Source organism: Kryptolebias marmoratus, linkage group LG22 (genome assembly GCF_001649575.2).
Source record: "Kryptolebias marmoratus isolate JLee-2015 linkage group LG22, ASM164957v2, whole genome shotgun sequence".
Lineage (NCBI taxonomy): Eukaryota > Metazoa > Chordata > Actinopteri > Cyprinodontiformes > Rivulidae > Kryptolebias > Kryptolebias marmoratus.
In genome coordinates this window covers 23,043,971-23,066,579 of record NC_051451.1, presented here as the reverse complement: position 1 = coordinate 23,066,579, position 22,609 = coordinate 23,043,971, and the positions used below count along the sequence as shown (strand labels likewise).

The 22,609-nt window shown below is 35.8% G+C and overlaps 1 protein-coding gene across 5 annotated transcripts in view; it reads right to left on the bottom strand.

Annotated features, from left to right (window-relative positions):
* The window catches only part of LOC108234093 (collagen alpha-1(XIX) chain), a 116,312-nt gene that overhangs the window by 77,703 nt on the left and 16,000 nt on the right, over positions 1-22,609 (bottom strand). For 4 of the 5 annotated variants that reach the window (XR_005232659.1, XM_017413010.3, XM_037973609.1 and 1 more), the window contains exons 9-10: positions 19,935-19,979; positions 2,193-2,246 (exon numbers count right to left, since the gene is read on the bottom strand). Coding sequence is in view for 4 of the 5 variants with exons in the window: in XM_017413010.3 (XP_017268499.1) it covers positions 2,193-2,246; positions 19,935-19,979 (99 nt within the window). In the remaining variant the exon portion in view is untranslated. The remainder of the gene's footprint in view (positions 1-2,192; positions 2,247-19,934; positions 19,980-22,609) is intronic. The other variant, XM_037973608.1, reaches the window with a different exon arrangement.

Sequence of the window (22,609 nt, the reverse complement as noted above, 5' to 3'; positions counted from 1 at the left end):
GGAGGACCATTAACTGGTATTTACAGTATGTCATGAAATGAAGCATGTCTGATGACTCGCATGCTGTCAGACGACTGGCAGGTGGCTTGGTGACGGGCCTTAAAATAAACACACCCATACTACATCATGTGAAAGCTTCGCAGCATTAACGGTGGACAGGTATGATAACATTGTTTGGTGACTGAGGCGTACAGGCTGTCGCAAAAAGTCATAAAAGGAGAGCAGTAGATGTCTTTTGACACCAGCATAACCTACCGTAAGCAATGATCTCACATACCTTCACTGCCTGGATATGTTTCTTTGTTTTTTCTTGAGATAAAACTTACTTATTGCTGTCCATGAAGCTATTTTTGCCATTCTACCTGCTTTTACACCACATCACAAACAGGACTTTATAAAGCTTGGCTGAGAATCAGTAGATTTCACAACTGGCAATATCCTTTTTCTTGATATGTTTTTTTTAAAAAAAAAAAAAGAGGCGCTTGTAGTTCATATCCATTTTGTTGTCTAAATGAATGTCACAGCTAAAATCTTTCTGCTGTGGGACATTCAGGAGAGTTATTACTTTATGCTTCCAAATCTGCTGCCCTCTGTCAGTTTCAATACAAACAAACGTTTCCATGGTCCCCTCGCCCCCCAACCACCACCCTTCCACCCAGAAAATAGGATAAAACAGCCTGTGATTCTCTGTTGTCTTCAGATAAACACACAGACCTCATTATAACTTCAAGGCTGGCAGACAGTGCATTGCACCTACAATTATGTGGTGAGTTCTATGAAAAGCACAAAAACACCAAAGAAAAGGGAAGGAAACTAAAAGAGCAGAATATAAGGCAACTAATTACAACAAGAAAAAAAAAAACATTTTTTTTTTATTATACTTGGAAAATAAACCTGAAATGAGAAGGGGGGGAAAAATATTATAAAAAACAGCAATATATTTGTGTTGGTGCAAGATTTATTCAGAATCATGTCACTGATGTCAGACTATACTGAAAAAAATATAAACACAACACTTTTGTTTTTGCTCCCATTTTTCATGAGCTGAACTCAAAAATCTAAGACTTTTTCTCTGTACACAATAGGCCTTTTTCTCTCAAAAAATGTTTAAAAAATGTGTAAATCTGTGTTAGGGAGCCCTTCTCCTTTGCAGAAATAATCCATCCACCTCACAGCTGTGGCATATCAAGATGCTGATTAGACAGCATGATAATTGCACAGGTGTGCCTTAGGCTGACCACAATAAAATGTCACTCTAAAATGTGCAGTTTTATCACACAGCATAATGCCACAGATGTTGCCAGTTTTGAGGAAGCGTGCAATTGGCATGCTGACAGCAGGAATGTCCACCAGAGCTGTTGCCTGTGAATTAAATGTTAATTTCTTTACCATAAGCCAACTCCAAAGGTGCTTCAGAGAATTTGGCAGTACATCTAACCGGCCTCACAACTGCAGACCACGTGTAACCACAGCAGCCCAGGACCTCTACATCCAGCATCTTCGCCTCCAAGATCGTCTGAGCAAGATTTCTGATCTGTTCAGCTGAGGTTTTCAAATCCTAGTTTAGTTTATGTTAGTGTATTATCAGTTTATTATATCTTAGTATCTATCTTATATCTTCCTCAGTGTACCTTTAGGGTGACTTAGTATGACTTCTTTTGGATAAGTTTAGTTTATCTTTTAACATCTGAAGGTATGGCAATGTGTGGGTGATCGATTTGATGAAGTCATCGTTGTGAATTGAGTGGCCCATGGTGTGATCTTGATCTGACGGTCCTTTATCCACACCTGAACCCACAGAAAACCTGATGCTCACTGTATCCCTTTTCTTTACAACTTTTTAGGCATGGCCAATTATTTTTGTAATTTTATTTTTTTCCAATTGGTTTTAAGTTACTACAAGCACTGTTTTTGCCATCCATCCGATTCAATTGCAAGAGGTTAATGATGACCACAGTGTTTATTTTTATTTTTTTAACTTTTTCTTGTTATATAAAGTTTGGCTGAGGTGATCACCTAATCAGTAACCCATTAAGTAGATTGAGGTGCGCTTGTGTTGGAATTCAACAAATACTGCAATGAAATGGCATGTATGCAAAGATGATGAATTAAAAAAAATTAATAAAAAAAGTTAAACTCACAAACAAACAAAAAACAAAGTTAAACCTGATCTGTATGGCAGAATGACTCACTTTGGTTCCATTGGGACCAACTGGACCAATAGGTCCTGAGTCACCGTTCAGACCCTGAAAAAAAAAGGTGTACACTCATTGATATTTGTTTTCTTTTAGTGATAATAATGGTCCCCTAAAAAAGGTTTTAAAACAGCATGTATATCTGTATGTCAGTATGTTGGCATTCAGAAGAAAATTCCATGCAAGTGTAAAATTCTCAACCAGTCTGTCAAAACATCAGGTAATGTCAATCACATGACATTGCATGCCAGAAAATTCTGCTGTGAGTTTCCCAGTCAGCTGGTTTATGCTGTGTCTACCCCCTTTCCCCCCCATAATCACCCTTCCCCCCCCCCCCTGGTTTCCCTCACTGCTCTTTGGTTGAGCAAGGACACTGGTTGTCATTGCTTTTGAACCTTGAAGCGGAGAACCTCAGGGTGGGATTGAACTATGCGGGCTCAGGGAGAAGTCAAGCCTCTCGGTGGTGAAATGTGAAAGTCGAAGGACAGCTCAGATGAAGAGTTATAGCTGATGAATGAGGTCTGACACATATTGACAGGCTAAATTTGCAGCAAGCCTTGTTAGGTGTGACACATTTGGGCCACTGGCAGCAACACTTTAAAGTAAGTTAGGGAGGGAAAAGGGAGAGATGGAGAGTGTGAGCCGCCTGTAAAATGACTCAGAAATCCAATAATTTGTCATGGTTAAATTTAGAGTCAGATAGCCTATTAATAGTGAATTATATATCTGCAGAGGATGATTACCTAATCTTATCACATTAAGTCTTGCTACCAGAGACGCAACTAATTCATTGCCTGTTTCCAGCAAGCCTTGTCTTAAATATTGCTATCGGAAAACAGAAGCCTGGTATAAAATAACTGCTTGTATGGTAATGATTTCTACACAATAACAGTTTTTTTAAGTTGCAGAACCAATGAAAGAACTATAAAATGATTTTCTCATATTATATAAATTAATGTGGTCCTTCAGCCCACTGACACTGCCAGGAACAGAGCAGCCTCTAAAAGCTTTTTTTTTTTTTTTAATCAATAGTCAAATTACTTTCCGAGGCTGGTGTGACACAGATCCAGAAGAAAATTTCCCTTACGCGTATTACCAGAGCTGAGGCAGAAGTGAAGAATAACAAAGGATGCAAATAACTTCAAATTATGTAATAATGTGAATAGGCTTCTCATTTGTGCTTTTTATGTCATAAATTTTGGCATAACATTAATCATGTCTTGTTATCGCAATAAAAAGAGAAAAACAATCATTTCTGTCAACAGATCAGTGATTGACATGTAATGAAAAACATTTTTGCTGATAAAAAATTAGATCATTAATATAGTGCCATATTACCTTATATAAGTTAAACACTGTGTTTAACACTCTTTTTCCAATAACACACCAATGAGCATACAGTATGTTGGAGCAAATTGAAGGTTCACTATTTTGCCCAAGGCAAGACAAATTACACCCTTTTCCTACTGACTGACCGATCATCACCTTTTTCCGTCTATATAGCACATTTTTTTTTATTTGTTTATAACTTGTGGTTGCCTTGTTAAAATGTGTTTCCAAAAATATATCCTAGATTCAAACATAATTTCATCTGTTTTATGTTCTTAGTTGATGTAACTGCTGTGATTTGCAGTTTAGATTGTAAAGAAAATAAAATGTACTAGAGTCTCTTTTTGTTAGATCTGTCATATTAGTGATCAAAAGTGATAACGTGTAAATCTGTATTTTATAATGTGATAAAATAGACATGTTGCTTTAGGCAGGTGAAACGTTCCAAGCTTGTGGGCTACCACTAAGCTTATGTGAGATGTCCCGCTGGGTAAATATGTGTTTCTGTATATGTCTAGTAAGCTGCGTCCACTATTGTAGCTCCAAGAACAGCACACTTATTAGAAATAAGCATGTAAACCCAAGAATAATTGCCCGATTATGCCATAGATAGTGAAGCACAATTAACAATATACAAATATGATTACTGGTTCACCAACTAAGCAGGTAGCTGTTTGGTGTGGTGAAACATACAATGTGCTTGTACTTAGGACCTGAGTTCAAAGCCTGCTAGAAATTTCTTTTTAATCTTTTCTGCTTTTATTTTAAACCACCTTATGGATAAATACAAATGTATAACCAGATACAAACATTAACAGTACTTTGACTTTTAGGCCAACTTTAGTTTGATTTAAGCCCTATCTTTTCAATCTATAAATGCCCACAGGGTCTCACACACCTGCATGTGCTCTGGGCAGGCATCAGAACAACAAAAAGTAAATAACTACAATTTTTATGAACCCATGGCTATAATCTACTCCTGAATACCATGGTATTGCACAGTTTTGAACTCAGTTCTGTTTAGTCAGAAAGGGATGCACGACAGTTTTAACACGTAAAAACATCACTTATTTTCTCCTCACAATGACAGCTGAATGCTCTCTGGATATCAGAGTGTGTCACTGACTGAACTGGACTGAACTTGCTCCACTTGCTCCATTGTTCTGGTGTCTACGCACCCAAGTGTTGTGTTCCTATCTTTGCCAGTCACAACCAGAGCAAATTTAAACTCACAACTACTGCACAGTAATTTGACACAAGACTAAATTGTTAATGAACCTTTTCATAGGTTTACCAGAAACTATACATGCCTGGTAAACAAACGCTGCATATCTACAGCAAATCCAACCATGTAATTTGGAGGTTCACCATGTTTTACTGCATCTTTGTGGTAAATATTAATTTAACTGGTTTCATTTTGTACTTGCAATATTCGTTTGTATTCTTATGTGGCTTGAAGTGAAATGAGTAAAGTTGAAGGCATAAAGATTATAATTTATTTACAAAAATCCCAAGTGACTTGCATAAAATCTAACAATTGTAAAACATACATTAAAAATACATAGAATAAATGCTCAGCAATTTCTATAAATGTATAAAATAACTCCAAATTATTCATTTCTATCAAAGCATTAATGTCTAGTCCTTTTGTAGTCATACATATTTAGGGTACGCTTCACATAATGGCTGTAACACAAACTCATCTTTCCCAGCATGCTCTCTGCCTCCAGACTGTGGACACAATATGTTTACAAAAAAGCTGACAGAGAATGGCCATAAAACAAACTAAATAATGCAACTGTTATAAACTTTGAAAAGATGATGAGTTTTTCTTCCAGCGGCAAAACATGTCCTGATCAGAAATTCAGGTCAGAGAAGCTCAGTCAGACAACAAGTCACTCTGTTACCAGCAGCTCACCCCGTTTTACAGTCAGGCTCAAAAACCGCTGCAGCAAATATGTGTGCCGCTAAACGATTTCTGCTGGTAAACACTTTAATTACATCATTCAGCAAGGCAGTTGTCAACTGTGTTGTCAGTGACAAGACCTATGCAGATGATAAGTACTGTATGACAGCACAAAATCTCAACTTGTCTGTTACAATGTAGATTAGGACAATCAGACCAATTAAAATTAAGCCATCACTTTCGACACACAGGCTGAGCAAAAAAGGTACAACACTGACAAGTTTTGCTGGCTGAGGAAAACAAAATGCAGGAAGTATTCAGAAAAAAATATGCAGTAAATTTATCTGCACTTGTCCTAATTTCTTAAGATGCTGCTTTATTAAAAACAAAAGAAACAGTTCATTTTAGAGTAATTTGTTTCCATTAAATATTAAACATCATAATGAGTGAGAATATGTATTTAAATTCTGAATGTTAAAACCTATTTTAGATTCTTGTTTTTGTGGGAAGAAAGTACATACAGCTCAATTGTTGACTGTTTTCTGGCACCGCAGCCATTATAGGGTTTCTGTATGAAGGTGGGAGGAAATGTGTTAAACATGAGGCTGCCTTTATCACGGTTTATGTTAATTTTGATCAGAGAGATGACTGACACTCCCGAACATTGAAAGTGACATACAATGGCTTATATAACTCAAGACAAAGACAGTATTTATTTGCTATGCATAGTTGAGAAGATATGCAAATATAAAAACTTTTATTTATAAGTAGTGAATTCTATTTCTGATAAAAGATATGACTTGGACTTCTTACAATTTAGCTTTCTCATTATAGATTGAGTATGAGCAACTGAGTATAAAGTAAAAAGAAAGAAAGAGGAATAAACTTGTGTGGTATTGTAACTGATTTTAAAAAAATTGAATCACATTTTGATGTTTTCTAAAACAGGAAAAGTCTAATGTCTTTAAATTTAAAAAAGTCAAACAAAATAAAGCCCTAAAATTTAAATGGTGAGCTAAATGGTTTAAATTAGTCTAAGTCAAGCACTAAAAATATTATTTTCCTTATAGGTCAAATTTATCTTCACAATCAAATTGTAGACCTTAGAGATTGGATACATTTTATTAACCTATGTTGAAACCTGAGGGATTTTGTTGCATTTGCAGGGTAGCATGACAAAGGAAAAGGTGTAGAAACAACAACTGGCACTCGGCTGTGAGGCAGTTGTTCCTGCAGCACGAGGTCAGAACACTGTGGGGAGCTGTGCACACTTGCCTGCTAATTACATTCAGCACTGTGCATCGTCACTGCTGAAGCTGTGGGACCACTGGCAACTCCCCAGCACAGGACAACTAAAGCAAGCAAACAAACAGCCAGGAAAGTAAGGATGGACAAATGCAGCCTAATTATGTTTACTTATACCTTTTACCAGGCAGAGCAACAGCAGGTCAGAGCCCTGGTCTGACAAGATGAAAAATTATTGCAGGTTTCAGTTACTGTACACAGTTTTATCATCTGAAAATGTAGGTTTGCACTACTGGGTAGAAACTAAATTACAGCAAAACTGAAGATTTACTGAATACGGAATACTCTGATTATTTTTTGAAAAAAAAAAAATATATATTTACACTGAATGACAGACCTTTAAAGCTCTGTGAAAGAAGATCTGGAAGTAATGCAGATATCTTGAGTGCTAGCCTACAAATGCCAGGGAGGTTACAGGAAGAAATGCCTTTTGTGACTTTCCATCTACTCAGCGACCCACCACCACATTCTGTATGGTGGCAGACTAATCATACTGGCACTGAGACTTTAAAAAATAAGAAATTAGCATGTCCATTACACTGAATAAATCAAACAATGCTCCATTGTGAGGGGATATCATAGTACACTGTCAGAGATCCTCTAGTGTAGAGGATATCATGTTCTATCAGTGTTGCTTGACTCCTTTTTTCTTTGACACTTCCCTCTAAGGCTGAACATCTTGTATCCACCAGTGTAACTTGAATTACCCACAAGATAACATGGTGTGCACTCCCCCTGTCCCATAGGAGGTGTATCTGCAAAGTGATACTACATCACATGCTCATACTCAGAATTTTAGTTTCTCAGGTGTCAACTCAAGCTTTAAATAACATACTAGTTTTAAAAATGGAATATGAGCTAATTGCAGTGAAAGGATGGTTCAGGTACTATAGTCTGCCTCAAGAGTACTCCCAGTAAATAGGTTTAAGTAAGTTTATTTTCACAACAGAAATGCAGGCATGGCTTTTTTGCAGTTTGCAATCAGTTATATAACTATATATATATATTAAAGTTAAGATTTTTAGAAGTGGGGTTTTGTGAAAACATTTTAAACAGTTAATATCTTACCTGTCATAGTTATCTCATTTAGGCTTCAAAAAGTTGTTTAATTCTGAATGGACTGATGAGCTAATGACTGGTTTGAGCTGGGCCAAGACTAAAAGGGATTCATGCCATCCAAGTATGTCATAGTGGTAAAATGTCTCAAAAATGTCATAGTGGTAAAATGCTATTTTATAAAGGGTAGAAACATAGTTGTTCCTTATTTTTCGCATCCATGTTCATAGTTCAGCTGCAGCACACCATTCCACTCACAAGTCTACAGTTTTCACTTTGGTCATAGTGGCAATGATATGCCCATTTGTTAACTGACTACCAAAGACAAGATGCTGAAACTAAGTTTAAGTGATTTCTCACCATAAATTAGATGCAGTTTTGTGTCCACCTGGTCCTTGAGTGATACATTATCCAAATAATAATAGAAGCAAGTCTCCTAACACAGTTTTTCCTCAGAAAAAGCATTCATATTGTTATTTTTCTTTTGATTTGCTTTGGTTTCTTCTTCTTCTTTGTTTTGACTTGCAGTCTTTTTTTGTCTGTTGTATTTTTGGCACCACCATTTTCGATAGAAAAGGCATGTACTGCAGCATGCACAGTCAACAAGGTCACAAAAATCTGGGTTGCTCCAACTCATCTGCAGAGCAGGCTGGTGGACCTTAGGGGACAGGTAAAGATGATGAAATCTACATCACATACATAAAAGATGCAGAAAGCATTAACAACTCTGTTTCTGCTTTAAACCTTTACATCACCATGAGTTTAGCATTGCATGGTTACTTACAAAAAAATTCTATGATCATCTGCAAGTGCAGATACCTGGGACATTTCTACTGCAGCCTGAGACACTTCTGTCGAGAAGATCATCATATTTCAGCTGGACCACTTAAGAAAAAAATGACAGCATGTAAAGTTTTGTAAATGAGCATTTACATGAAGTGTTGTGAAATCTTTGAAGCTGTTTTAAAATAAGAGAAATCCAATTAAACTTTATTTTTCCAAACTGAGGTTGAGCTATCTGCAACTGGTAAGACAATTATTGTTCATAGAATTTCCATAGTGTCTTGATGTTTATATTTTGTGTTAGTTTTAGTGATTTTCTTTTTATTTGTTGCTTTGTCGTTTTACCTGTGTTTCATGTGTTTTACTTACTTTGGTTTGCTCCCTTTGTTACTGCCAATTGTTCCTGAAGCTCTTGTTCCTGAAGATTTTTTTTTCTTAACACCGCTCAGGTTTTACTCATCTGCCTAATTACCTCACCTGTGTCTTGTTCCAGTAATCATCTCTCCCATTTAAAAAGCTCATGGTGTCTCATTTTCACTTGTTGAATCTGACTTTTTAATGCTCAGTCTGTGGCCTGGTTTGCAGTTGAATTTTGGTCCGTGGTTTTCTCTTTGTTATGTGGTTTTCTTTCTTTTGTTGCCAAGCCTGCTTTTAGTTTATTAAAGTTTGAGTTTTTATTTAGTTCTTCAGTGTCCAAGCTTACACTTTGGCTTCTCAAACAACCACAGATTCAACACACAATACTCTACTTTAAAAAGGTCTGAACTGTTCCTTTCAGTTTAACTTGATCTTTTTTTTCCTAACTTCATCTCTTAATTCCTCTTGAACGATATGGCAACCAGCAGTACATTTACTTAACACCGTGACAAGACTGTATAACACATCATTTCCTTCTGCAACAGTAGAGAACATCAGCTGTTTTGTTACAGGGAATGTCTGAGATTTTTTAAGTCTCTTAGAGCTGATTATTGCAAGTGATTAACTGATAAGGGGACACATCCTTACTGCAGTATTATTTAGTCAATGAGGCTCAGCTTCATCCACTCATTTATAAAGACGCAGGGGAAACCAGTTTTAACCCATTAATCATGTATTGCTCGCTGCTCACTCATAAGCCATGGGGACTGGCTACATCCTGTCTTTTATTTTAGCATCGAGCCATCATATTAATCTAAATCACATACAAGGGTGAGGTCAAGAAATCAAATAAATTGCAGAGAGAGCAAAGCTGCAGAAAAGACTAATAATGAACAGTCCATCACAGATTGATTTATGCTGTAATTTCTTTGGAAGGGAGGCTTTCCACAGGTTCTCAGAAAGAATGATCGCAAGGATAACAAAGTGTGTATTATTGATTGTGATTAATGGCAGAAATGTGTGTTTGGAATCAATTCTAAGGTAGAAATGAACAATTCCTGAAATCAATATTTTTATATTAAAGTTAAATTCTAATCTGGACCCCAGTCCCTATCTTTTTGGTAGAATTTTGACTTTTCCAACGTTATTAAATTGAGGGTATATTTTTAAAAAGAAAAGCCTTGGAGTCAAAAGCCACAGACTATTGTACATCACAAACAGCAGCAGTGACTTCAGTAGGAGTAGTTGTTTAATAAAGTGAATGAAATATCTCCTGGACTGTCCAGGATAACAAACACTTCCTGGAAAATAACACTGAATTTTAATTTACTGAATGTTATTGTTTTAAACTGGAAAATTAAAATGCATTCACTTTGACTGAACTGGTTAGGTTTCAGAGTCAGATTTATTTCATTAAATCTTATCTAACAAAACATTACAGTTCTTTATTAGTTGAACATATAAAATTGCGCTTTTATTACAGGCTAAGTATTTTTCCTTATGTTTGTTTTCACAAAAAGTTCAGTCTTGTAATTCCATTACTTGCAGATAAAATTATTGCAGCAAAGATTTTTGAAATGCTAAGTTTGATACACAAAAAGTGACCCTTGAAAGGAAACATTTAAACTTTTGATGAAAATATTATTGACATCTTTGAAGGTGCTCCTGAACATTACTGCTTTGGTTTCAAAGATTTTTCTGTAGAATCTGTAATTAGGTGTGACAGCTCAGCAGTTTCCAGGACAAAAAATAACAACAAACATTTAGTTTGGGTACATAAAGTTATGATGGCAAGTACAAAAAATGTAAATTATAAATTAAATTACCATTGCTGTGCCTTGTGCATAAATTCAGCACACATCCTCTTTAAATCTGGAGACAGTATTGATCTTGCTGCTGCCATGTAAAGCTAATAGAGTTAAAGAGGAGCAGGAAACTGGTTGAATTTATAGTTTTTTGGGGGAGGGATGAAACATTTTGAGTAAGAGACAGTTTGCATGTCACTTGGTGATGCTGTGATGCTCCAGCTGGGACCTAAAATAAAAAAGAGCTTCAACAGGGACCAGTTTGTGCAGCAGGTTTTTAGTACAACCCAGCCCTATTTAAGACCTTCATTTTAAACACTGCACATGAGATAGGTTAAATGTGTTTATTCTAGTCTGCTTTCCTTCTCAAGTTCGTCATGTACAGCTTTTACCTGATGTGCTTTGGGGCTATATTATGGTTATTGCCTCTTTGCTTCTTTCATTTTCTTGATCTCTCTTTATGCTGGATCTTCGTGTCCTTGATTGCTGACAGGTTTTGTCATAGATTGTTTCAAAAACAGGGTGGTTTGTGAATCATGTAAGTTCTGGACATCTGACAAGCCAGTTTTTTACTATTTCAAAGCATTATAAAACATCCCTAATTGAACTATCTGCTCAACTGCTGTGATTCATGACCCTAGACTACTGAATGAATTTTACAGTAATTGTACCTTTAAAAATGAAAAACACTCAGGACTTGATGAAATTATCCTTCAGCAGAGTTTACATAATTGGCTCTAGACAAAAAGAGACCAGTTTTATTAAAAAATATATATATATATATATATATATATATATATATATATATATATATATACTGGTTCATCACCTGGGTAGATGCCAACTTTGCTGTTCTGGTTCACTGCGATTGATGTGAATTGAATTTATGATTTTAGTTTGTCTGTTCTTTTGTATTGTGACCTGAGTTATATTTTATATATAAATAAACTGAATTGAATATATCTATATTGCTGGAGAGAAGAAATGCTGCTTTGAGTACAGTAAAATAAATCCTTGGAGGGTTCAGGTGTTGAGTCATTTGAGTGTGACAGAAGAAAACAAATCAACAACCCAGAGATACTTGGAGCTCCAAAACATGATGTTCCTCTGTATGAACCTATTTGTATTCCCAGAACCCTGCTTATACTCAAGTAGTAGCAGCATACTGGTGAAAAATGAAAGAGTTACTTTCTGTGTTTGTAACCACTGGCTGAACGTTATCGCATAACTAAGGTTTCTGGTTTTTCTACTTTTCAGACACTGGGCAAAGAGAAGCAGGACTGCCTTCAGAATCCCTGCTCCAAATCTGCAAATGTGACAACTTGTCACACTTTTTTATTTCTATCCATGGTGGGAACTCTTTCCCTCTCAAAGAGGGCTGTGCTTAAAAAGCACATGAGCAAATTACCCAACAAAATCAAATGGATCACTTTGTTCATTTTGAAGAAGCAGTTTTTCTTGGTTTGAAGTGACAAACTGTTTCAGTCTCTCCACAGTGAATGAGCTTCCAGCTGTTTTGTGTTTATGTACCGCTGATAGCAACTCAAGGGGATCCCTGGCTGAAGCGGTGAGTGAAGAGCTCAATAACTGTTTCCCACTGATTACTGTAGGCACCACTACCAATCAGCAAAGACTGTGCAAGATTCAAAGAGTCGTGTATATTAACAGGCTTCCATTATACTCCGTGTAAGGTATGACTACAAATAAGTTGGTCTTTGATTTGTTTGGAGGTAATTTCGAGTTAGGTGGTCTGATTCTCCTTCAGATTTCCATGTAAATAAACGTGATTATGTCATTCAAATGCAAATGTTCACATGACGTCAGCTGGCTTTTTCAGATCTCAGTAGCTACTTACGTTGGAACAAAAGGGCCCATGGTGGTTGTGGGGGGACAAACTACTGCTTGAATTTAAACTCTGCCAATTCCATTTTCCCCTGCTTCTACCTTAATTAGTTTACTGCTCACTTGCAATTACTTTTATCTGAAGTGTACCTCTCAGGCTAATGCAGGAGGAAAACTGATGGAGGTTGATAAGAAAGACAACTATTAAATCAACAAGTACAAAATCTTGTCATCTTGTCAGAGCTGACCCCTTATTCACCTACTTATAATTTCTTTAGAAATACCAGCGATGCCAGTGGATTTCTTCATTGTACATTAAAAGGAAATGATTAGGAGAACAAAATGCTTAAAGCCACTGAAGAATAAATACTAATATAACTCATCTGTGTTTCTGTTATTTAATGCAGGAAAGCTATTAGATCGAAACAGATGGATATCATTTTGATTAGATGTGGTGGCCATCTTGAATTGGATTGAGTCCAAAGGGTAATTATTGTAGATGTATGCCCAATGATTACTTTCTGCAAGTTTTAATAAAATCCATTCAGTGGTTCATGACATATTTTGCTAAAAGACAAACAGGGTTGATTTACAACCTCACCAAATTTTATAGCAATATTGGTCAACTGGCTGTATCAGCCATCTTGAATTTGGCAGATTCCAAAAGTGAATCACTTGTAGTTTTACATCCAATGAGTTTCATTAAAATCTGTCAAGTGGTTCATGAGCTATTTTGCAAATGAACAGGCACACAAAACACACACACACACGGGAAAAAAACATTATTGCCAATCTTCAATCTTCGCCTTTCAGCAGAGGGCAGTGATAATTACTTAAATGTATTGTATCATTAGTACCATTTGAATATACATGCATACATATTTTTATATGCATAATTAATTACATATGCCATTATAAGCTACAGCTTTGGTGTATTTCTTGTAATTTGTACATATTTACAAAGGTTATCTTAATATATAAATATTTAATGACTACTTTGCGTGAATTGCATTACAATTCAATAATTTAAACTCTCACTGTAGCTCATCTAGCATGTGGTTCAACAAGACAAGACAGATTTCTTCCAAATAGTGCATTGATCAAAATGAAGAAGAACGGAATTTGGCTACTTTATTAGCTTCATTTCAGTATTTATAAAGTGAGTGTGAAATGTCAGAGAAATCTGAAAACCTTGTCAGAGCTGCAAAGAGAAACTCTGAGGAGAACTCCATCTGCTCCAGCAGCTCAGTCACAGCAGATAGCTGTCACCCCCTCCAGGATGATTCTTATGTACTTCAGCTGCTGTTTAAACATTGACTCTTGGAAGTGTTTACAACTCAAATGATTTCATCTTCATCTTCTTGATTTTAAGCTAACACAACTAAATTTTATTGATAGTTAAGTACCGTATCTAAACAAATGTTAGGATGTGTCCAACTACCTGATGTGTCACTGAGGGTAAACGGATCCAGCATTATTATATTTGGGGCTGATCTGTCTCTTTTTATGCAGATGATGGGGATGCTGATGAGGCACAGTGGCAAAATACAGTATTTCATGAAGCCCTACAGCACAGGAACTACTAAGAAAATCACTTAAATAGTGAAATATATATATACCATATTTGTTTTTTACTTAACTAAATTTATATTTTAATTATTTAATGGTACATTTGCCATTTGTTTTATGAATTTATTGAATTATGCATTTATTTTCAACTTTTTTAACAACTCATTTTAAGTATTTTTTTCTGGAAATGTTCATTTGTTTACTGAATTGAGGCCCTTCAAATTTTTACAAAATAACATAATTGAGTACAACTATAGGGTTGCTTACATTAATAAGCCACAACATTAAAAGCTCAAGTAAGTGAAAGTAATAAAGCCTGAGATGTGGTTGGACAGAGTAATTTGGCACAATCTCGTTCTCTGCAGAGTCGAAAATAGTGTATATTCAACCAGCGCTGACAGACTTCTGTACAGTTCTAGAAAACACTTTGGGGATGATAATACCCACCAACAAATGACAGGTGGTTGCAAAAGCCAATGAAGACTAACTACAACCAATTTCACCACAAACAGGACAAAGCATTAAAATTATAACCAACCATGCATCATAACTGCATAGATACAGCACCAACAACAACACACACACACACGCAAGAACCCACATTAGATTGCTCAAAATATTCTGATACTAAGTTGTGTGTTTGTAGATTACCAATTCACAGCAAAGGCAGATGCAGCATCGATTCTTAACACTAATAACCTTTATAAAATTCAATAATTTACTACAAAAAGATCCTTCCCGTCTTGCAGATGTTGACATCTCCAACACAATGTTGCAGAGCAAGTAAACATCTTTTCAGTGCCATTCACTGACTGCAGCAATCTCATCAAATAAGACAAATCATTCTGACCACCAATTTTTCAACCCTCAAGACCTAAAGATCTCCTGCCAACTTCTCACTGCTGGTTAAAGAGGTCCATAGTCCATGCACGAGTGGGGCACAGCTGTTTATGTGGCACAAGACACATCTACACAACACAGAGTAGGAGTTTTAGAGTTGTTGCTGATGGGTGGAAGGTTAACCCAGTTTTTTTCTCTCTCTTTTTCTGTGTTAGAAGAAAGCACCGATCCAAAGTCTGCAGGAGGATAGTTTGCTCAGTTCCCAAGGAAAATAGTTATAAAGATATTTTACACTGAGCAACTGCATTTCTTTTTGTATATTTTATGAAATTGTGCTCTAATGGAACAACACAAAGTAAACTTTTATTTCAACAACACATATAAGGGCTACCTTTTCATGACTAAATGAATCTGAATAAGATGTAATAACAATAGTTAATATTTAACTTATTTGCATAAAAAAAATCTTTAGCTCACTACTTTGGTCAGATGGGAAGAACACATTTTCAAGGACTTCTTACAGTAATATTCATTTAGCAGTGCATGAAAGCTTGTGAACCCTAAAAGGCTTATAAATGATTATGTTTAAATATAAGTTTTTCACAGAAGTACTAGAAGTTTATAACTTTCACTATCTAGGAATTTATCCAATATTACTTATCGCCGAATGGTAAAAATGTGTGCATATTTTCTGTAATTATCAGGGTGACCTCTGTATGCAGATACAGCATCAATGTTTTTCATTTACTGTTCATCAGTTCTGCACATTAAGAAGGAACTTTTGCCTATCATTTAGCAGGGAACTTTTAAACTCTTTATGGTGGATTTATCTTCATAAACTGTTTGCACTTTTGGCTCAACCATCTCAACACATAAACCTAAATTTTGCATTTTGTATTAAAATACCATGCTTAGAGTAGTGTTGCTGCATGATTTTCTTTCTTTGAAATTTAGTTTATAGAACAATGTTTTGACATATTTTCCTAGAATATGTACAGATATTTCAGACTGTCTGGCCACTGATGGCAAGGCATCCCGTCAAATGATATTTCTACTATCATTTTTCACAGAGGGCATTGATTTGTAAGTGATCTGCACTTATATTGCACAGTGTGACCTTGTTAGGTTCATCAAAGTGTTTTATAATTGCTTTTTCCCACCTCCTAAAACACATAATCTATACTATATATACAACTCTTTTTTCTCTACATTTATTCACTAAGCTGTGTCTTAGTGGATAGAGGTCTTCAAGATCAGAAGACACAAGACATGGTAAAATTGGATGTCATGGTTTGTTTTGTATCTTTTTTTTCTCTACAAACCAAAAGTTCTTTTATTTTACCTTGCTAACACACAAAGCCACTCCTGGGATGTTGTTACAGCATTGTTTGAGTGATGTTTCAGTTGTCACAATGAATGTAAGGCCTTGTCTATTTTGAAATGCAATTTTTCCAAAACCATCTTTGTTTCTAAAAATATTCTCATTTCAAGAAATGTCTTCTGCCACATAAAAAAAACACTAAGAACAACTAAAATTGCTGCAGTAACTATGCCAGACCAGAATGTGCCACTGTATTATTACCACAAAAATACACTAAAAACAGAAATGGCTCAATGATTGATGATTTATGGACAACCAAAGGCAGATTAAAAACTGACACATCTTGCAGTATTGTTTTGTGAAAAGGCTTCTCATGGACATTAACATTTGAGAGCTTTTACACCCCACCAACAGGCTTTTCAGCACTGACGACACTCAACAGCTCTGTTCTGAAAGTCATTGGGATGATCTTTTGTTCGTCTTATTACTCTCACAAACATGTCGTAAAGATTCTTTTATTAAAGTTGGCTTCTCACAACATTGTCATCCCATTAAACACTGGACTCAGATTTTACCTGTTATTACCTCCTGTTTATAAAGATTTACCTACTTTTGACACAGACAGATATGTAATAGAGTATTTTCCTAAGTAAGTAAGTGACCACTTTTTTCAGAATTTGTTTAAATGAACAATCCTTTTATATTTTTATGACGTGTAAAAATTCTGGTACTGTTCAGGTCATATTTCTGTAAAAATATTGAGAATTTTAAGAGGTCCACAAACTTTAAAGCACCCCCTGTACATTAGTATAATCACAGCAGCCAGATATAAATGGTTGCAATAAAGAATGACCTTAGGATGGGATGGAAGGGCTCACTGTAATTTGAAAAATTAGTTTAGTCCATTAGTATGTCCGCTTCTGGTTGCATACTGCACACATCAATTAATTCCACCGCAGAAGGACATAGCAGTCTAGAACACACTTGGATCTACTTGAGATATGACGGGTACCTGAAACCAGTCATACAGAAAATTCTGTTTGTTCCTACCACCAGGACATCAAATGTCTGCTGGAGACAACAGTATTTACATTCCCTCAATAATTTTTTTTTGGCCTTCTGATCTAAATTGCCCCTGCTATGACAAGATTATAAAGAGGATAAAGGTCAAAAAAGACCTGTTAAAAAGTTCATACTTTTTTATATATGTTTTACATTCTGTGCAGTTTTTCAAAAATGTAACATGTATGAAGTTAAGTGTAGTCTATGAATTACCTGCTGGAGCTTTGTTCCACATTTTTGGCCAACATGTTTTAGAACTTGTTAGAACTGTTATTGAAGTATGACTTGTATACTTCATTGACCTCGGCTGGCCTGTAAAGATCAAGTGACCTGCTGTATTAGAGTGTTTAGGACAACCACATCATCACATATAATATCAACAGCTTTTGGAATTTATTTGCATTATAGCTCCCAATAGAGTCTAATATATATCACTAACAGACACTCACGCATGTACAGTATAACAATATTAAAAAAGAAAAGGTGTGAAAGGTTATCTCTAAAAGACAAAATAAACTTTAATGACAATAAATTGAGCCCACCCACAAAGCACTACACAGCATGGTGCTGCAAATTAGCATCAGTGTTAAAACTACCGCTGTTGCTCTTGTTGAAAACAGTGTGTGCACCGTCGCATAACAAAACCGCTTTTTTTTTTTTCCCTGGACTCTGAAGCTAATCTTAGGGAACACAAATGCACAGAGCAGCACCATTAAAAGTTATTTCATATTCCACATATCAAGGTTTGTGAGCAAACATGTCATCCCACAGTAAGCTCAGTGTCTTCCATGGAAACAGATCCTGGATTAAACCATCTTTCGTACCCAGGAATAATCCCATTTTCTGCCACTGTGGAAATTTCTTCCCACAGTAGTGTCTCTAGTGTCTTGGAAAAAAAACACTATATGCTAGAATTGTTTTTTGTGTATTTTTGTGTATTTTTTTTATTCCTTTAAACAACCCCATGACCCACAATTTCATAAGATGAGCGCTTGATCAGTGAAGCAAGTGGAGCCGCTGCTCCACATTTTGTAAAGTGGGGATGGTTTTTTTGTCCCATTTTGTGACCTAAAACAACATGTTATAAAAAATGTTTTTTTATTCATTATAGTTTAACAATTTTAGTTGCAAACTAAAAATTTTACAAAACTAAAAAAATAAGTGATAAAATAATAATCACTAAATTCTGTATCTGACTCTCACTGTTAACCAATGCCAGTTGGTGCTTGCTAACTAATACAACTGCATTCATGTTTGCAGATAAAAAGAAAGCTAAAGTTTTTTTTTAAATTATAGTGCATCTCTTTTTGATTATAAATTAGACAGAAAAGCAAAAAACAACAACAACAAAAACCTTTAAAACATCACTATTTAGAAGCTCAAGACAGTCATAAGTTCATAAAAATGTGAGTTTAAGTCCCTTTTACACTGACGTCTGCTCAGATTGCTTGCAGGTGTGTGAGACCCCATGTGAGCATTTACAGGTTCAAAAGAAGTCTCAGCCAAAACTGGGCTAAATTTGGAATAAATGTAATAGTTTTTGTAAATGCCTACATCTGGTTTTACACCTGCATTTAGCCACGATTGGAATAAAATGTAGTAGTATTTTCACGAGGGTTTAAACTCAGATCTTTTGTTTAACAAGTGCTCAGCATATCTCATTACCCTAAACAGCCAGGTTTTATTATAGACCTGACCTCTTTATAAAACTGTACACAATGTCTGCAGCATAGACGCACTTGGCAATTAGATTTTTACATTCCTGATTTCTGGGGTGGACAAACATAAAAAGGTGCCCATGTGCATGGACATTACAGCAAATGGTTATTTGGAAAGGGAATAATTGATAAGAAAAAGAAAAGCAAGAAAATCTTGAAAATAATAACAATGAGAATTCAAAGAAGTTAAACTGAAGGCTTACATAAAAACAAATCAGCATATCCCTAACTCGAAGATACTACTGTCTTCTTTACTCTCCACTTACAAAGCTTTTTAAAATATTCCTAGAATCTATGTAAGGTCGTTTGTTCCTCACAGCAACAGAATGCTTTATCAACATGCTTAATCCTGTTTATGCTTTGACCCCGGCTCCTTCTGCACAAACAGCTCAAACATCCAGTAGAAGTTGCTACTGCAGTGACAAGGACATGATTCCTTACTGGCCCCCAACCAGGAAGACCGCCAACTATGTCCGGCGGGGCAAAAGGCCAGGCCAGAGATGCCAGCGCTTGGAATTGAAACATGCGTCTCTGTAGCAGGACAGTCCACACTGCACCAACAAGGTTTATTGGGTTAATGTGTTTTTGTTTTCTATGTTGGTGTAGCTCATTTATTCTGGTTCAGTTAGAAAGTCATCTCAGACAAAAAGGGTTAGAAACAGATCTGATAAATCACTTAACCAAGCAAGCCACCTCTTATTCACTGCCTCTGCAAACAAGTTCAAATCTTACAGATACTGCATTTTTATATATAAATAAATAAATATGAGCCCATTTAATCCCAGCTTTAAAAGAAAAACAACATTACAGAGTTTAGGTTTTCAAGATAGTCATTCCGTGTCGTACCTCATGTCCTGGGTTTCCTGGAAGCCCAGTCTCCCCTGTGTCCCCCTGTGATGAAAACAATACAGGCATCAGTTAGTGAAAGGTCTCTCGTTCACACATTAGTGAATAGCTTTATGAAGGCTTGTCATTTCAGCAGTGGTCTCGCTCGTCCAGCTGTCCTATAAGTTCCTGCTAACACTGAGGCTCAGCAGCTGTTGATCAGGATACTGTTTCCCAACAACTGGAAAGGACAAATCCCGACTTTGTATAGATCACTGTGTTGTCTCAGTAAATGTACTAATAACTATCAACTGACAAGACAACAGAGAGACAGGTGACTTTTTAGGGATACACCTTTACTGGAAAGTACAGAATAAGATTGAATAGAAAGTATTCTTCAAATTAATCTTGAGCAAGAGGATAAATTGCTCTTAAGTGAGAATAGACAGAGTTTTATAGCAAAGTTTCTGTAAAGTAGTATGCAATTACAACTATAATATACACATTTATGGTCAATCTTTATTTCAATCACATTGACTTTGTCTGAAAACACATTCAAAAGCACAAAACAGAATGGTGTAATAGTTGTAAGCTTACCTTTGTGCAGTAAGAGCATAGTATTTGATTCAACATAGTCCATATTTTGTATTTAGCATGAGATATAGAAGATTTATGATATTAAATATTATGCTTTATATTAAATTTTAGGAATTCCCATCTGCTAATGCCACCTATTAAGAAGAGATAAACCTCCTTTAAGTCAAATCATATAAAAAAGGAATATATGGGAGTGGAAGTACATTGTGCAGTGCTGCTATCTTCTCTGTCCTCATTCATTCAAATGTTCTTTTTAGCTTCTGACATTAAACTCTCTTTTAGGAAACCTCAGAATATTCTAACACAGGTAAATATAAAAGGGACAATGGAAGGTTTCCACAGCTAATCATAATTCATTGTCAATGACAAAATAAACTGCTTTGACTAAAGTTCCTATAGTGATCCAGTCTGAAGATACAATGGGTAAAAATTAAATTGGATGATACAACTGAGTAATAAATAGTGTGAAACAAATTAGTATTGTAATGGTGGAAGAAGTTTTAATTTTACCATTATGCCTATGTCTCCCCCCATTTTTGCATGTACATGCAGGAGCTGCAAATCTAGTAATACCAGGGTTTATGTGCAAGGCCACAGAAAATGGATTTCCTTTCAAGTAAGCTGCATTCTTATAACCCACCACTTATCTGTTTAATTTCCTGAGGGATTCTGGATTAATCATAGCAGTTTAATCCCTTTGCACTGCATAAGAATCCTCCATCAAACTCTCACTGTAATGCCGGATTGTACTTTTCATTGGGGTAACACAGCCAAAGTAATCCCTGCACACTTTCCTGAGAAACCCTCTCCATAGGTCACAATGATTGGCCTGCAGCTCTCATTACGGGTCTTTAAAATACTTTAAATTGCCCAGATGTCTTTGATTAATCTCTACAAAGTCAAGCTAAATTGTTAGTAAGTATACTCAGACTATTTTAAATCTCACACAGAACGAGATTCTCCTGTTGGTAATTGAATGTCTCAAGAGTTCACCCTATTAACAGTGTTTGCTCTGACGTTGTCAGCCCCTGCTACTGTTTTCCTAATGGAGAGAAAAACTGTTTAATAATCACTGCAGCACCACTGGTGATCAATATGACTTAACACAAGTGAAACGTTGTCATAATTAAGCTATGGAATATTGACAAAAAAGGTAAAAAAAGAGAAGAGAAGCCAGTTCATTGCCAAAGCCTGACATGTTGATATATGCCACAGATGGCTTAAAATAAAATACTTCTCTTTCTACTGTTTTTGTTCAGTGGTGGCTACATTTGCAAATCCCACATGACATGAGAAGTAGAGACTGATCATTCCATGATCAGTGGCATCATGTTGTTTTCAAGTATCATCTCCTTTCTTCTAAAATAATTAAAGGCCTAGCATTAAATGAATGCACACCACCCGCTGCCTTTCATGCCAGAGTTTTAAACTAAGATCCTCTTTAGATGAAAACTATTGTAGTTGAAGTCATTTTGATGAAACCTTGAAAATAACGTTAAGCTCCAGCTCAAGCAATATTGCAAAAGGTTTAGCTCAGAGTATACATTGTGAATGACTCCCTGCTACTACTACAACCAAATTTTACATCAATCTCTGTAAAACTGGTTGAATAAAGTTACTGCTATTTTTGTGTTTTACAAAGTCTGTTGGCTGTGGTGGCCATCTTGATTTGGATTGATTCAAATCCAAATGTAAACTAGATGTATATCTAGTTTGTGCAAGTTTCAATAAATTCCCTCCGGTGGTTCATAAGATGTTTTGGTAACAGACACATAAGCATATGCAAACACAGACACAGGCAAAAACATTATTGTCCAACTCCGCCTTTTGCCTGGTTTGCATTTTTGCCAACTAATCAATGCAATAGACATGGTTAAAATAATGCTAGAGAAGAAAAAGTGGGTTTCCTGCAAACGGAGGTTGAACTGAAGAAAATAAATCTCCCAGGAGACGAAAGCACTTGAGAAAAACAGTGGCACCTTAATAAGATAGAAAAATTGTTTATATTTATTTCAACATTGATCATGTCTGTTGAAATGCTGGAGAATAAGCAGAAAAATGACTTCTGCTTCCTCACATTATGCTGTTATTTTACAACC